The sequence below is a fragment of the Acinonyx jubatus genome, chromosome B4, assembly GCF_027475565.1.
Source record: "Acinonyx jubatus isolate Ajub_Pintada_27869175 chromosome B4, VMU_Ajub_asm_v1.0, whole genome shotgun sequence".
In the NCBI taxonomy this organism is placed as follows: Eukaryota; Metazoa; Chordata; class Mammalia; order Carnivora; family Felidae; genus Acinonyx; species Acinonyx jubatus.
In genome coordinates, this window is record NC_069387.1 from 115113116 (window position 1) to 115130127 (window position 17012).

At 49.0% G+C, this 17012-nt stretch overlaps 1 protein-coding gene across 5 annotated transcripts in view; it reads left to right on the forward strand.

Moving 5' to 3' along the window:
• Positions 1–17012, forward strand: part of ELK3 (ETS transcription factor ELK3) — a 67255-nt gene that overhangs the window by 35753 nt on the left and 14490 nt on the right. For 2 of the 5 annotated variants that reach the window (XR_008300413.1, XM_053226631.1), the window contains exons 3-4: positions 12274–12617; positions 12922–13053. Coding sequence is in view for 4 of the 5 variants with exons in the window: in XM_053226631.1 (XP_053082606.1) it covers positions 12274–12617; positions 12922–13053 (476 nt within the window). In the remaining variant the exon portion in view is untranslated. Of the gene's footprint in view, positions 1–2266; positions 2363–12273; positions 13054–17012 lie in introns of all 5 variants that reach the window. The other 3 variants (XM_027071048.2, XM_027071049.2, XM_053226630.1) reach the window with 2 other exon arrangements.

Consider the following 17012-nt stretch of genomic DNA (forward strand, 5'->3'; position numbering starts at 1 on the left):
GCAGCTGGTAAAGCAGCAGAACCTTCCGTCTAGGAGGTTTGACCCCCCCCCCCCCCAGTTCATGCTGAGGATTGTGAGGCTGGAGGATCGCACAGCTACAGAGCCTCGGGCCCAAACTTGAATCCCGCATTCCTAATATCGCGGGTTATTACCCCGGGGTAGGCGGAGAAAGGAGAGCAACCCCTGTTTGTTCAAAATGACAGTGGAAGAACTGCTGGCTGAGTTCTCGGAGCCAGCCGAAAATGTGAGGTTTGGCAGCCCCGGACCCTCCCCCCACCCGCTTCCCACGTGTCCAGTGATGCTTCCTAAAGAAGCCAGAGCAGGGCAGAGCACCCCCCTGCCTGTGCACCTGCCCAGCATCCTACAGCCTCTTGGAAAGACTCCAAACTTCCTCACCATCTGGCCCCAGCCAGACTGCCTCTCCTGCACCACCCCAGCCTGCCACCCCGTCATGGCACCTACTCCGACCTCATCCTTCCCCGGGCTCTCCCTCCGCTTTTCCTGCCTGGCCCACTATAGCTCATCCTCGGATGCCTCTCTGCTTCTCCTCCACCCGATGCCTGCACTTGGCGTTGTCTTCTCCGCTGTGTTCCCCTGCCCTTGTGCCTGCCTCACCGATCGGGTGCTGGTCTTCCTTACTGTTCCTCGTGTCTGTGCATCGCCTGGCACGCGGTGGGTGCCAAAGGAACGTAGGACGGACACGGGATGGACAAGCCTGAAGCAAACCTGATTCTCTGTAGCGTAGAAAGAAGTCCGTCATCTTGGAATGTCAGCACTGCCAAGGACCTAAGAAACCTGCCCTGCTTGCCTGCCCGCCCTCCAGTAAGTGAGGAGGAGGTGAATCTGAAAATCCGTGGCAAAGGCAGGGTGAGAGCACGCTCCCAGACCACCTGTGGCTCCCGGCCCCAGCGCTGGAGGTGGCTGCTCAAAGTCATTGTTGGCAACTCCCTGCCCCGCAGGGCAAACGGGAAAGCATGTGCTGGGGGAACGGTTTTACATTTGGTTTTATTAACACTCCAGAGGCCTTTAATAAAAATACCCTTGAGTGTTGAAAGAGAGCCAGCAGGGAGACAAGACTCTCAGTTCCAGGGGAAGCAGCCACAAGCCCGGAGGGGATGGAAAAATGCTCTGAATGTCCACTTGCAGGTTGGGCATCCGGCCAGGCTCCTCTTGTTCACAGGCCCCCAGGATAGCACAGTAACTCGGGCGGCGAGGGTGAGGAGCCCTCCAATGTCAGGCTGGCCGAATTTGGAGAGACGGTTCACACGGCAGTTTAGCAGTGCCAGAGAATAAAGAAATCTCAACCCAAACCACAAAGAAACCTCCGCCGGGAGTCCGCCAATTCGAAGACAGAGTTGGAGCCCTTTATTGGCAGCACATTATTCTTAGAAGTTGGAAGGCGGATGTGTGTGTGTGTGTGTGCATGTGCTGGTGTGTGTGCTCCAAGCTTAAGCTTTAGACAGAGGACAGCCCTGGCGTCATCTGTCTCGGTGCCTTCGGTAGCCTGGCCGTGTACAGGCAGGCCAAGCTCTCAGGAAGGGCCATGCCTCCCTGCCCTGCTGGACAGAGCCTTTAAGAAGGGAGGGTGGTTATGTTTTGGTGGCTCAAAACAATAGAAATTTATTCTCTCAACATCCCAGAAGCCGGAAGTCCAAAATCAAGGTGTCAGCTGGGACATGCTCCCTTTGAAGGCTCTAGGGGGGAATCCTTCCTTGCCTTTTCCAGCTTCCAGTAGCCCCGGCAGCCCTCGGCGTTTCTCGGCTGTGACTGTGTGGCTTCAGCCTCTGTGTCTGTCCCTCTCCTTCTTCTGTGCCTTCTTCCCTGTGTGTCTCCCTGTGCTTTTCCTCTTGTTGTAAGGACTCTATGTGTTGAATTTAGTGCCCACTCTCTCCCCGATGATTCCAGCCCAATATCCTTAACCGAGGACATTTGCAAAGATGTTGTTTCTAAATAAAGTCACATTGTGAGGTGCTGCGTGGAAATGAATTTGGGGGAGGCACTGTTCAACTCACTAGGGAAAGGAAAGACTGCCCCAGGGAGAGGCAGCTTAAGTTGGTGGGTCGGAGTCCTCACACAGCTGTTCCTTAGGATGGCAGGTGTGAGGTGAGCCTGCCCACGGCAGATTCGCAGCGGAGCTCCGTATGGCCCTCCAACTGCTCTGTGTGCCTTTGGGTTCAGATGGCAGTGAGTAAGAGGGGCCAGATGCAAGCAGCCGTCAGATGCTTCAGGGACAGAGGCCGGATTCACTTCCTTTTCTGTTCCTCAGGGCCTACCAAGGAGCCTTCCATATGAAAGCGTCTGAAATGTTGTTGAAAGAATGCTTGCTTGTTAGAGAGGAGGAACTTTGAGCCTGACTCCTACAGTGAGTACTTGTTCTAACTTTGGAGAGAGGACAGTCAGGTTTTGTGTCAGGAAAGAGTGAGTCAGCCAGTGGTCTGGATGGGAACCCAAAATGAGGCGCTGAAGGAAGGGTGTTGGCTGGGAACTGGTGGCCCAGAGACACGTCTCCGCTACCAGTTTGTGAACTAAGCTTGGCGCCTCACGTCCCTCATCTGTAAAATGGGTATCAGCGTGTTGTAAGGATTATGTGAGATTATGCATAAGCCTTCAGTAAACTATAAGGTGAGGTGCCCAAATAGGGAATTCAGATTATTTGAGGGGTGCCTGGCTGGCTCAGTCGGTAGAATGTGCCACTCTTGATTTTAGGATTGTAAGTTCAAGCCCCATGTTGAGTGTAGAGATGACTTAAAAGTAAAATCTTAAAGAAAAAAAGAATTTAGGTTACTTGAAGGCAGAATCCGATGAAAAGACACTGTGATACAATGGGGATGCTATACAATTAGATCATTTCTTGCTAAGCAGAATTGCACTGATGAGAGGTCCTGTGTTGAGGACCTCTGAGTGGGGCACTGATATATATTGATTTTTTAGAAAAAAAAATCAATACCCTGTGCAGTGTTTTTGTTCTGCCTTTAGAGGTGAGCAAATGGAGGCCTACAGAAGTTCAATACCTTTCTCAAGGTCAGAGGAAGTAGAGAAACTGGGATTTGCAGCCAGGTCCATTCCCCCAGTGCTGGTTCCTTAACATCTGGCCCCCCCGGGATCCGGCCTGTGGACGCTCAGAGATGCTGGTCCGTGCTCCCCATGCTCACCTGCGAGCACTTCTGCTGCTTAGTGGGGGCCGCGACCAGGCTGTGGGTGTGGATGCCAGCTTCCTGCTCTTCTTCGGTCAACCGTATCTCTTGGCTGTCACCCGCTTTGAGATGGGCTTCTGAGGTCCGGTCTGCTGCAGTGGAGCCGCCGGGTCCCTGGTGCCTCGTGCAGGGTGACCTGTCAGAGCAGGCCCCTCCTCTCTTCTGTGGGTGGGCAGAGGCAGTTGTATTTCCAGCTAAGGAATAGACTTTAGCGAAAGCTGGTCTTCCTCACGAGGAGCCAGAAATGACCTTTCCTAAGGACCTTGCTTCCTTAGCACAAAGCTGGTTTTCCCAGGCTCTCTGCAGGTACCCCCCACCCCGTTACTCTGGAATGCAGAGCCCCAGGGTCCCAGCCTGCTGACTTGAGCAGCAGCCTCCGAGCCAACAGTGGCGGCTTTCTGGGGGAGGGCGTGGCAGGGACAGGATTGGTTTAAGCTTCATCTCCACCCTTTGCAAAGCTGCTGGTCTTGGGCTGGTAAGTGTTTCTTTCAGAGCCTGCTTCATTCTTGAAAAGAAAAACAAAGGGCTTGATTTGACAACTAGTGCATATGAAACATACGTTATTTAATGTGAAAATGCAGAGAAGCAAAAAGAAATATTACAAATCACTGGCAATCCTACCACTGTTTTATTATACATCTTTTGAGATCTTTTCTTTTCTTTTATATAGTTATTTCGTTAAAATAATGGAAGCATCCCATGCATGCTGCTTTTTTCACTTAATGTGCATTTATTTTTATTTTTTTAAGTTTACTTATCTATTTTGAGAGAGAGACAGTGTGAGTGAGGGAGGGGCAGAAAGAGAGGGAGAGAGAGGATCCCAAGCAAGTTCTGTGCTGTCAGCGTAGAGCCCGATGCAGGGCTCGAACTCACCAAACCTTGAAATCACGACCCGAGCCAAAGCCAAGAGTCTGACGCTTAACCAACTGAGCTACCCAGGCGCCCCTTCACTTACTGTACATTTATTTAAAGGCGTAGGAAATGTTCACAATGTACTGTCATCTTCAATAGCCATGTGGGGAGCACCTGGGTGGTTCAGTCAGTTAAGCGTCCAACTTCAGCTCAGGTCATGGTCTCACAACTTGTGAGTTCAAGCCCCATGTCAGGCTCTGTGCTGATAGCTCAGAGCCTGGTCCCTGCTTCAGATTCTGTCTGTCTCTCTCTCTGTGTGTGTGTGTGTCCCAAATATAAACAAACATTAAAAAAATTCTTAAAATAGCCACATGGTATTCCACTGTAGGGCCCTCCCAGTATTTAACCCACTCCTGTGGGACAGGAAGTTGGGTATAACCTCCCTTCCCATCAATAGCCTTGACTTCTTCATCTTTAAAATGGGATCCCAGTGCTGGGCTGTGGCTGTGCGAGTATGGCATGTGGTAGGCTCTCGTAAATGCTTGCTTCTTGCCTTTGCTCTTTCTGGCCCCGGGTTCCTTTCATGTAGGGTATCTACCGTGGTGAGATGAATGTCCTCAAAATAAATCCATCCTGCTTCCCCTGCCCAGGGATCTTGGTGACAGGCGTGCAGGGCCAGCAGCCCGCACTGCCCTCCCCTGGGACCCAGCCCCAGCAGACACCGCAGAGCGGGGCTGCTCCCTCCTGTCTGGGCAGTGTGTTTCCTGCTCTGAGAGGCAATGGAGAACAGCGGAGATCGGCTGGAGTGTCTGCTTAGTGTCTGTACCGCTTGCCGGGATAGACGGGCTGCCTCTCTTCCTCCTGAGCGGGACACTTGGATTCCACATCTGCTGCCCTGAGGGCCAGCCCCCTCCACCCCACCCCTGAATTCGTTGGAGTGTGTGAGGTTTTTTTCACAGTGCATGTTGAGTGCTGGCCATGCTAGGTATGATCTGCTGTAAGCCTTGCGTCTATTTTTTGTCTGAACCCAACTAAATAAAACATCGTGTTTCCTCTGTTGGTCGAGATATATAAACCAGATGTAATTCTGTCTTCCATATGACCCAGCTCAGTACCCAGAACTGTGGCTAAAGTAAGGGGAATACGCGCAGCCTTCTATGGGTTTAATTTTGACGATTTATTTGTCACTGGGGTGGATACAGAGTGGATTTTATGTTTTGTTTTGCTTTCGCTTAAATGGGAATGTAAAAATAATAATACTAAGAGCTACTGTGTATTGTGGGCTTATCGTGTGTGGCTATGTCAGGTGTTCTGCTATAAGCTTTAAATGGATTATTTCATTCAATGTCATGAGGCAGGTGGTAGATCAGTCCCCATTTTATAGATGGGGAAACTGAGACACGTGGCTGGTAAGAGACAGGAGCGGTAGTTGAATTCAGACAGTGACTCTAGAGCCACTCCTTATAATCCCAGTGACAGCCTTTGTGACACAGTCAAGTGGGCGTGTGTGGAAGGATCCATCACTCTGTCTTCTCAGCCCTTTTGCTGCTGCTGTTGGATTAGGAGAAGGTTGGGCTGTTAGGAAGAATCTCCTGCGCGGCCTTTCCTGCCGTGTTAGTGAGCCGCTGACATTTTCCAGTTTTGAGAACAAGACAGGTGAATTGCAGAATCAGAGGGTAGGAGTCCTGCCGTTCCTGGAAGCCCTCAATTGGTGGAAAATCAAGGGAGCTGTAGCCATACCTGTGGAGAACCCATAACTAGTCTGGCTCCTCCTTGGTCCAGGAATGGCAGTGGGGAGGGCAGGGGAGCACTGGGATAAGAAGTCTGAACACCGGAAAGCCTGATGCATGACCTTAGATCACAACTGGGGTGCCAGGGCAGAGCCAATGCATGAAGCACATATGTGCTGAGTCCATGGATAAGTGAAATGAAAGTGTATTAAACTCTCTTAGGGGGCGTGGGGTTGTAGTGTTTCGCATATGGCCCTCGGTGTCTGGGAGTTTTCCGTTTGAAAATGCTAGCAAGAAAGCACATGTAGTTATACATGTGGGACACATTCACATGCAGCCTGAACCAGCCTGGGGATTAGCCACAGAAAATTGCATCTCTCATGGGGTGAAGCCTCTGGTTTCCTGCCCGGGTCAATTCTCTTTACAGCGAGAGTCATTCATTCAACAAACATGTAGTTAACTTAATATTATCCTTAATAACATCAAAATTCAGAGGCTAAATTGAATTCCTCAAGCATCTCTTCATTACCTAGCACTGCCTACCATTTTTTTAAAAAGGTCACAATACTTAATAGATGCATTTCTAGTTTATCCACTCTATGGCATTATTTACACAGGCTCTTTCTTTCTCTTCAGTGGGAGGAGAAAGCAGAGTTGAGTATGTGTGTACATGTTTAAACCACACTTACGGACACCTCTATTTTTATCAGTAAGCCTGGACCCTGTCAGGGCAACAGACAGCACCGGGGGAAATGGAAATTTGACTTGCTCTCTGTGTTTTCCATCCTGTTAGCATGAAATAACTAAGGGAGACTCACTGGCCCCTCAGTTGCCAGAGGTAGCTGGTGGGTCAGGAAGGATTCCTTTGCACAGGATGGCCAGCCACAGTCCTACCCCCAACAGGCTGCTTGCCCTTAGGCTCCTGCAATCTCAGAACACCAACTGGGGAGTGGCAATGGTGGGAGCAGCTTCCCACTGTCCCCTGGAGCTCCCACTTAGCGTGTGTCAGGTGGACGTTCTTTTCCCCTCCTCAAGTCCATCTCTTCCTGGCTGCCTGTGATCTCACACAGAATGCGGGGTCAGGAGTCCACCCTGGTTGTGAATATATACTTAATGGGAAATGACCAGCAGGGAGGCTGATCTCACATGTGTAAAGGGCAGCAGATGTGTGCAACTGTTGGTCTAAAACCATGTTGGAGAAAGTCACTTAGCTCAACTGGACACAGACAGCATTGGTCAGGTTACCAGGCAACTGTAAGCAACACATACTTGTGGGTCTGGGAGGAAGGGGTGAAAAAAAACGGACTTTCTGTAAATACTCTCATCACGTTTCATAATAAGAGCCTGTCCCCAAGTGCTCCTCTGTCCTGAATAGTCTCAGCCTGAGTCTTATGTCACCTTCCATTGTGGCCAAGCACTCTGGAATGAGACTGCCCGCATACTAGCTTGTGACCAGAGGTAATTTATACTCTCTGAGCCTCAGTTTGCCCATCTCTAAGATGGGGATCATAATAGTTCTAGTCACTCGGAGGATTACATGAATTCACAGCGGTCAAATTCTTAGTACGCAGCCTGATAGATGATATGTGCTCACCAACTACTACCTATTATTCCCCTATACTATGACTGTTCTCAGCAAACTTCTCCTGGGGCAAACTCTTGAAAGGAAATCTCCCTTCGGAGACCACAGAGAGATCTCCGAAGATACATGCCACTGATGTGCTCCCAGGGTCTGTCCTGGAAGTTAAGGGGCTGTGACGTCAGCTTCCAGGCACATACCTCCTCTGAGTCTACCTACTACCTAGGTCTCAGGCCATGGGCATCCTAGTTGGGGAGCTTTCCTTACCAGCTCCCCTCCTGAGCAGATTTTCCTGTGATGTGTTAGGCTCTCAAACAGTGGGGCTACACAGTGCCTCTGACCTCCCTCCTGCACCCTCCACACACCTTCTTGCCCAGCCTCATTTCCAGAGGTTCTAGATTATCTAGGTAGCCAGATCGACTCCATCTTTTTCCTTTTCTTTCCTTTTTTTTTTTAAAGTCTATTTATTTATTTTGAGAGAGAGTGCGAACAGGCGAGTGGCAGGGAGAGGGAGAGAGAGAATCCCAAGCAAGTTCCACAGTCAGCACAGAGCCTGATGTGGGGCTCGAACTCATAAACCATGAGATCATGACCTGAACTGAAATCAAGAGTTGGATGCTTAACCGACTAAGTCACCCAGGCGCCCCATCCATCTTTTCTGATGGAATAGACCAACAAGCCCCTCCCTGGTTCTTTCCCCTCCCTGGTTCTTTTGGTCAGCTCCTTAAATCATCTCCATCCCTGTCACTATAACCTGTTCCTAAAAAGCTCTGGTGGTGTCCTGGCAGTTCCCCCCCACAGAGGCAACAGCTACTGAAGGGCCCTTTTTCTGTGGTTGAGTTCAGTAACCTTTGCGGAGGCTCCTTTTTTATATTCAGAGTAGGGTCAAGGCAGTCACCATCCAGCCGTAGAAGGCTCCCACCGTCTGCCATTTAAACATGTAAGTGGTTTGGATGGACCTTGAGGGCATTATGTGAAATGAAATAAGAAAAAGACGAATACTGTATAATCACTTACATGTGGAATCTAAAAGAGCAGAAGTCTTAGAGAATAGAGTGGTGGTTACCAGGGGCTGAGGGGGGTGGAAATGGGGAAGTGTTGGTCAAAGGGCAAAAACTTCTAGCCACAAATGAATAAGTTCTGGAGATCTAAGTTATAGATGGTGACTATAGTTAACAATACCCTACTGTATACTTGTAAGTTGCTAAGAGAGTAGATCTTAAATGTTATCACCACCATCACCACAAAATGGTAATTATGTGAGGTGATAGGTGTGTTAACCATCCTTATTGTGGTAAACATTTTGCAATGTGTACGTGCATCAAATCTTCATATTGTACATCTTAAACTTCACAATGTTATATGTCAATCACATCTCAGTAAAGCTGGACAGAGAAGATTTCTCATGTTCTGTTTTAAAGAAACAGTTTCATTGAAGTATAATTCACATACCATCCAGTTGACCCATTGAAGGTATACACGAAATGGTTTTGAGTATATTGATTGTGAATCCAAAAGCACAATAAACTTTAGGACATTTTCACTACCCCTCCCAAACCCTTACTTTTTAGTGTCACCCCGCAATCCTTCCACATCCCCCTCCCAAACCCTAGGAAATGACTAGTCTACTTTTTGTCTCTATAGGTTTGTCTCTTGTGGACATTTTATAGAAATAGAATCTATCACATATGTGGCCTTTGGGGCTGGCTTCTTTCACTCAGCATAATGCATTCAAGGTGCATCCACAGTGACGTCCATACTTCATGCCTGATTGTGGCTGGATAACCTGTTGTAGGAATATTCCACATCTTGGTTATCCATTTGTCAGTTGACGGTCATGTGAGTTGTTCCTTATGTTCTTTGGAACACATCAAAGCCCCACTCTTTGAGACTGCCTTTCAGTTCCCAACCATTTTATCAGGAGGCGAGGCCTTTTTGTTATTTTTATCACAGCCCCAAATTACTCCTTGGTTTCCTTACGAATATAATCCCTGCTCAGATGTTATGTTTTGAATACCCATAATAAAATTAAAGGTTTTAAAGAGAAAGTTTACAAGACGTGCCTGAAGAAACTATTCAGACCATACAGTTTCTCTTTTCTTCTATGTAATTATTTAGGCTCTAATAATTCAGGCAGTTCAGAGGGATGTTCAGACTGGCTGAGGACAAAGAAAGTTTTCCAACCCTAGGGAGAAAAATGTTCGTGAAAACCAAAAATACTTTAGCAGCGGTAGACACCAGGCGAGCATGCTTTCTGTTCGCTGAGAGCCCACTCTGAGTCAGGTGGCTCCAGTGACACCCTTATTTAACCCTGTCCTACTGGGAGCAGATTTCTCCTAGGTGCTGGAGCGCCGCTGAGATAATGCCAAGCAGGCCCAGGTGGGACTTGCAAGTTTTGCAAATTTCTCTGAAGGTTTGTGACTTTTTCAGCTTTGCTAGTGTTGAGTGTGCAAATGAGATCAGATGGGGGTATAAGTGGCATTCCGTGAGTTAAATCGCGGTCCCCAGCGCCAGGATGCCAGGCACTAGAATTGTTCAGCTTTGAATCTGAAAGTCCCCAGGGGTGGGAGCCTCCTGTGTGTTGGTGCTGAGCAAAGATTCACCAGGGTTTGCGTTACTGGGATTTCCGGTGCTGAATGGGGACATTGTATGTCCCTCCCTTAGATACCTGCCCAGAGGGATTCCTGCTCAAAAATCTCAGTGGCAGAGTAAATATGCCCTCCCCTCCTGACTGCTAGATAAATTCACTTCTGGGATTTGATGATCTGTCTAAGGAAGAAAACTGCAAATCAGAATGCTGTGATGTAACAAGAGGGAAGGCAAGAACATAATTACAAACCCAACAATGATTGCAAAAGGAACATCAGCATTTAATTAAATTTTGTCTCTATGGTATATTTGGAAGTTGCTAAGAGAGTAGGTCCTAAAAGCCCTCATCACAAGAAAAAATTTTTTAATTTTTTTAAATGTTTGTTTTTGAGAGAAAGAGGGCATGAGTGAAAGAGGGGCAGAGAGAGAGAGAGAGAGAGAGAGAGAGAGAGAGAGAGAGAGAGAGAGGAGACACAGAATCTGAAGCAGGGACCAGGCTCTGAGCTGTCAGCACAAAGCCCAACATGGGGCTCGAACCCACAAACTGTGAGATCATGACCTAAGCCGAAGTCAGGTGTTTAACTGACTGAGCCACCCAGGCACCCCAGAAAAAAAAAATTTAAACTGTGTGGTAATGTTAATTAGACTTATGGTGGTGGTCCTTTAACAATACATGCAAATGTCAAGTCATTACCGGTACATCTGAAACTAACAATATTACATGTCAATTACATCTCCATTTTGAAAATTTCACCTCTGGGAGCATCGGGATGGCTCAGTCAGTTAAGCATCCACCTCTTGATTTCAGGTCATGATCTCAAGGTTCATGAGATCGAGCCCCACGTCGTCGTACTGAGTGTGGAGCCTGCTTGGTGTTCTCTCTCCCTCTCTCTTTGCCCCTCCCCTGCTCATGCTGTCTCTCTCTCTCTCTCTCTCTCTCTCAAAATGAATAAATAAAACTTAAAAAAAATGAAAATTTTACCTCTACTAAGGGATTCTTTGATTCTCTCCACTCAAATTATTGTGGAAATGTGAAAAAGCTTAGGCTTCAGAATGAGTAGATCTTGGTGGTTCTTGGGCAGATGAGTCCCCATCTCTGAGCTTGTGTCATAAGATGACATGTTCCACCCTGCAGGAGGGTGAGTGTGAAAGCAGATAAGAGCTTGTGTGCAACACCCAGTACACGGTAGGTGCTCACTAGGAGCTACTACTTCTAAAGTACTTCTCCCCAAAATGATATATATATATATATATTTTTTTACCCTCCCTCGTACCGAAATTTTAGGAGGAACAGTTTGTAAGGAACCACTCTGAATCTTTTTCCCACAGGATGGCGCTGCTGACTCTTTGTGCTTGAGGGAAGACCATCTTTGTCTCCTGGAGCACCTTGGACCCCACAGACATTTGATAGATATTTGCTGATGTTCCAATTTAATAAACCTCAAGAACGGTATAAAGCCTTTCATATGAGGTCCCTTCTCCCAAAGGGATGTGAAAACTTTTGCAGTGATTATTGGTTTTCATTTACATCTTAACGTGTGAGGGCTGGAGCCATAAACTGAAGAACCGGAAGTAGATACTAGCAACTGGAAATTCTGTGGGAGTGATGTAAATATCAAAGTAGACACTTTGTTTTTCCTCCAGTGGCTTTCTTGGCAGAAAATTAGAAAGGAAAAAATGGCTACATGATTTAAGAAAACATTGTGGTGTTTGGTGATAATAGCTTACATCTCTGTAATGCTTTCCAGCTTGCAGAATGCTTTCCTATTATTATTTCATTGAATTCTCGTAAGTGAATTACCTCCCAGAGGTGGGTAAGACAATACTGCATCACGGTTGAGGAAATGCTGCTTCTACCACTTACCTACCGTGTGGTTTATGTGGGTTATTTAAGCACTGCAAGCTTATTTCCTGAAGTTTTAAAACGAGAGTTTAATAATTTAGTTTTTAGTTAATCATACCTTCCTTTTAGGATCGCTGTACAGGTTATAGGAGACGATGCGTGGACACTGCCAGCCCCCTAGTAAGTGCTGAATAAATGGTGACTTATGACATTAGGTGTGATAGTCCTTCACAGATGAGGAAACTAAAAATTTAGACAGCCAGTTTGCTAAAGATCACACCATTAGTAGTCAGAACAGGAAGCAAATCGCAAATCCAGTTCTGCTGCCTCCAACTTGAGTCCTCTTTCCACTACACCTTAGCCAAGAAGCGTGAACCAGGAGGAATATTATAGTGCTTCTGCCGGCAAAACTCCCCGTGACCACGCACGTCGTACTCCGTATCTCTGGTGCATTGATCTTTTCAATGTCTCCTTTTGTATTCACAGAACATCATCAAAAAGGTGATTGGGCAGAAGTTTGTGTACAAGTTTGTCTCTTTCCCGGAGATACTGAAAATGGACCCTCACGCAGTGGAGATCAGCCGGGAGAGCCTTTTGCTGCAGGACAGCGACTGCAAGGCGCCTCCCGAGGGCCGCGAGGCACACAGACACGGCTTGTCAGCCCTCAAAAGCGCAAGCCGCAACGAATACATCCACTCAGGCCTGTACTCGTCCTTCACCATTAATTCCCTGCAGAACCCACCAGAATCCTTCAAGACAATCAAGACAGAGAAGCTGGAGGAGCAGCCAGAAGACAGCCCTCCCGTGGAAGAAGTCAGGACTGTCATCAGGTTTGTGACCAATAAAACCGACAAGCACACCAGCAGGCCCGTGGTGCCCCTGCCCTCCACCTCTGAGGCCTTCCTGGCCTCGTCCGCCTCAGCCAAGGTCTCCTCTTTAATGTTGCCAAATGCCGCCAGCATTTCGTCCGCTTCACCCTCCTCGTCTCGGTCCCCGTCCCTGTCCCCCAGCTCGCCCCTCCCTTCTGAACACAGAAGCCTCTTCCTGGAGGCCGCCTGCCATGACTCCGATTCCCTAGAGCCCTTGAACCTGTCATCGGGCTCCAAGACCAGGTCTCCATCTCTTCCCCCAAAGGCCAAAAAACCCAAAGGCTTGGAAATCTCTGCGCCCCCGCTGGTGCTCTCTGGCACTGACATCGGCTCCATCGCCCTCAACAGCCCAGCTCTCCCCTCGGGATCCCTCACCCCAGCCTTCTTCACCGCACAGGTAAGAGCCGTCCCTGTCATCCGGGCTGCACGCCAGACTCAGTGGCATGGCAGAAAGGAAGAAAGAGCAACCAAAGCAACTTCCTTCTGCCCTTCGAAAGATCACCTTAGGGCCCGTAGACCAAAGTCACGGTGTAGATGTGAAGGGAAGTTACTTTTCCATCCCCAGACCAAGGTGTTCAAAGAGAAAAGGTTTGGGATATCGACTGCAGTGTGACGCTCGATTGGTTTCTTGCTGTAAGTGGCTGAAAGTGATCATAATATGGAGCATGTGCCCTGGCCATCAAAGGAGATCCAAACAGTCATTTCCTAGGGAAAGTTAAGCAGGCCGAGTGACGTTTCAGAAGGCGTTTGGGCTTTGTGAAATTTGTATGACAGAGTCCTCTCTCGGGGCACCTGACAAAGTAGCTGTTTGTTTTCCGTTAATGAGAAGATAGATGTTAACCGATACCGCCACTGCAGTCATCAGGGTGGATGTGCCTTGTCCTGTATTCTCTGACAAGAAATGTAAGGGCCACACCCAGTGGTGAGAAAGAGATTCTTCAATAAAAGCAGTGCTCCTCTGACAAAACCCAGTTTCGCGGGTCCACATCACGAGGGGGAGGAAAGCAAACTTGTGGAGTAAGAAAGTCTTCAGTGTTATTAACTCCCATGAGAAGGCAGCCTTTTCCGCTAAGGTGCTGGTTGTTTTGTTTTGTGTTTTGTTTTGTTTTTTAAGTAATCTCTACGCCTGACGTAGAGCTCGAACTCACGACCTTGAGACCAAGAGTCACATGCTTTACCAACTGAGCCAGCCAGGCGCCCCCGGACTTTTCCTTTAAATACGATACACAGATGCCCTTTCTTGTCCAGCCGGCAGTTGTAGGGCAAAGGCAGAGCAGGTGCTGGTAAACCCCATCTCTGCTTCCTCTGGAAAGTGGGGCACACTTTGGTGGCCGAGGTTAGACATATTGGCTTTGGGGTCACAGACCGGATTCCGTTCCTGGCTACGCTGCTTGGTGGCAGTGTGACGGTGGGCGCTCGCTCCCTGAGCCTGTTTGCACATCTGTGAAATGGGTTGTTGTGCGGATCGAACGGGATAATGGGCACGCTAAGAGAGCTAGCTACAGCTGGCAGGTATGATCCTGGAACTCGGAGGCAGGTGGGAGCGCCATCTCTGGCCTCTGCAGTCGTTGCCGTAGACATCCTTGCTGTAACCATCACGGGGGGGGGGGAGGCAGCGCCATGGATTTTCATGTCTGCCAGCTACTGTTCTAAACGCTGGCCATGCACCACTTCAGTTCTTCTGCACGGCAGGCCCGTGAAGTAGTTGCCGTTACGTCCCATTTTTCCAGCTGAGGTAAATGAGGCACGTGAAGTCAAGTAACTCATCCAAGGTCACAGTAACAGGTGGGAGAAGCAAATGTGAACCCTGTCAGTCTGCTCCAGAATCCATCCTCTTCGGTAAAATGTTCTTGGCATGCCCTCTGGGAAAACACCCAGTTGTCCCTGATCATAACAGTCTGTGGAGTCTGCCAAAGCCACTGAAAGCCACTCTTGGCCATTTTCCTCTCCATGGCTTCTCCCAAATTGATTGTGTCACCGGGATTTTGTGTCTGCTCAAGCTTGTGAGCCGGTCAGAATGAGCATGCTGCCCTTGTGCGGAGGGAGGGCGCAGGGCTCAGCTACTGGTCAGAATGAGCACGTGTGCTTTCAATCAGGCGTCTTCTAATCAAACACAACTGTCCAGGGGCCGAGAACTGCTGAGTAAAATGGCTCAGAAACCGGTTCCTGGAGTAGCTCCAAGAAGTAACTGCCAGGGTGGACAATCTGAGGATGATCTCCCCTGGCCTCCTTTGTGTTTACAACTGTAAGGTTTAGAGAGGTCTTGAGCAAGGCCAAGGCCAACTCTGATTTCCGTATCTGCTTTCTCTGTGAGCCTGTGTCACCGTCTCTGAACAGATGCCAGTCCCGTAGCTGTCTCAGGAACGCAGCTCAGGCTAGCCCTGTGGTTTTGGACTGGACACGGCGGGTCTAGGGTGGCTCTGCTCAGTGGGACTGAGGACGGATGGTATGGCTGGGCCGAGGAGAGGAGGAACCTTGACATGAGAAGGGATAGAGCGTGGACATGAACAAGTGAAGGCTAAACTCGGGACTGGGAGACACGACCCACTAGAACAGCCTAAAACCAGGGAGGGGAAACCAGAGGAAAGCAAGATGCTTTCATAAACCACTTGTGCCTTGGGCAGATGAGAGTGAGTGGTCCTCAGCCAAGCGGCGAGGGTAGGATGTTGATTGTGAGTTGGCGTCAGGAAGCCCAAGAAATGGGATCGGGGCTTCCAAAGGGAGAGAGGCCAAGGGCAGGGTCTGGCCTCGGGCTGAGAGTGCCTCTGGACCAAGCCGAGGGGTCAGGGGGTGGCCACCGGGTAGTGCTCTGAATGGATTCAGAGGAGTTAAGGGTTGCCTTTGGGGGATGGTGGAATCTCAGGACTTGAACTCCCTCACCTTCCAGCAGCGTCCGTTCTGCACCCAGTGCAGCCAACGGTGGCTGACAGCGAGGAAGAAACCGGAGGGAGGCCAGAGCAAGGGCAGGACCCGGGTCAGGTGTTCATCCAAGTGGTTTCTCCGAGATCGGACAGGACGGTCACACCTGTCTCGGCTTGACAGTCCTCCAGGTGTTTAGGGCAGGCTTGGAGTCAGTGTAGGATTTGGATTCTCAGAGATTCCCTCCCCCAGGAACTGCTTTGGGTGCCTCAGAAACTAACCCTGGAGCCACGGTTCTCCCTCAGTGCACAGTCAGAGGCAAGGTCAGCTCTCTCAGCGGCTGGCCTCATCCTGAGGGGTGAGCCCATTTCCCAGAAATCCTCCCAGGGGGTGGGAGTGAAAACCTTCCCTTTGCTTCCAGGTCAACTCCAGGGGTTTCCTCGCCTGAAGGAGACTTGGGCCTTTGCCCCCACAGGCAGCAGTGATGTCTCATTCCTGCAGCTCATTGGTTTCCCTCCTACCTTCGCACTTTCTATCACAGAAATCACTTTCCTCTGTGGACTGTGCTGTGTGCAGCGACACCTTTGTACGTAAACACTGTTACCAGTGGGAACCTCCTATCAACCTTTCTTAACCCTTGTCTTTGGAAGAAATGAAAGGTGTGCTGTAATAACTTGATACCCTGAAAACGAAATTCCCAAGAATTTAGTTTATTTATCCCAAGAACCGTTTATTTATTTTTTACTCATCCCAAGAATAATTCCCAGTTACTTTCAGCCAGAAATATGGCAGGAAGAATGGTAGGATTAAGAGCATCTTGGCATGAGGAGGGTCATGTGGTTACAGTTCCCTCCGGAGATCGTCTTCAATCACCTACCTTGCACAGGCCCAAATTCAGATTCGAAACGTCACCTAGGGTACGACGCGCATGAAAAAATGTGTATTATGCCTCAAACCATAGCCTCCATGCCCTTCCGAACTATGTGTGGCGCATCCACTAGGACCCGTACTGCCCAGTCGTGGTTACTCTTGGGAACCAAGATTATGAATATAGACGGACGTGATGATCACCCAAACACCCCTCAAGGGTGGATATGAGGAACTGAGGACAGAGCGTACAAAAGCCAGCTGCGTACCCAGCAGTGATGTAGTTGGAGCTCAGCCACTGAGGTCACACTGGACTGTTGGTAGAAGAGCAAGGATGTTCTCTCTCATGGCATGAACTACAGAAGTTGAGATGAGGGAGGAGCCAAGATATGAAACCCTCTTGGTTCCTAGCCAGGCGCCATAGAGACCGGAAGAGTGCCAGCTGGCTGGTTCCGTGCGTCCTCTGCACCGTGGTATTGTCTGTCACTCTTCCTTCCATTTGTCTCTTCTGTTCGGTGTCTCCCTCCTCACCTGTTCTCAATGTGCAGTTAGTTCAGAACCGGAGGCTGCCACGTTGCTTTTCCCTTTATTTATGCCAAGGCCTCTGTTAATCTCACGTGTGATGTTTAA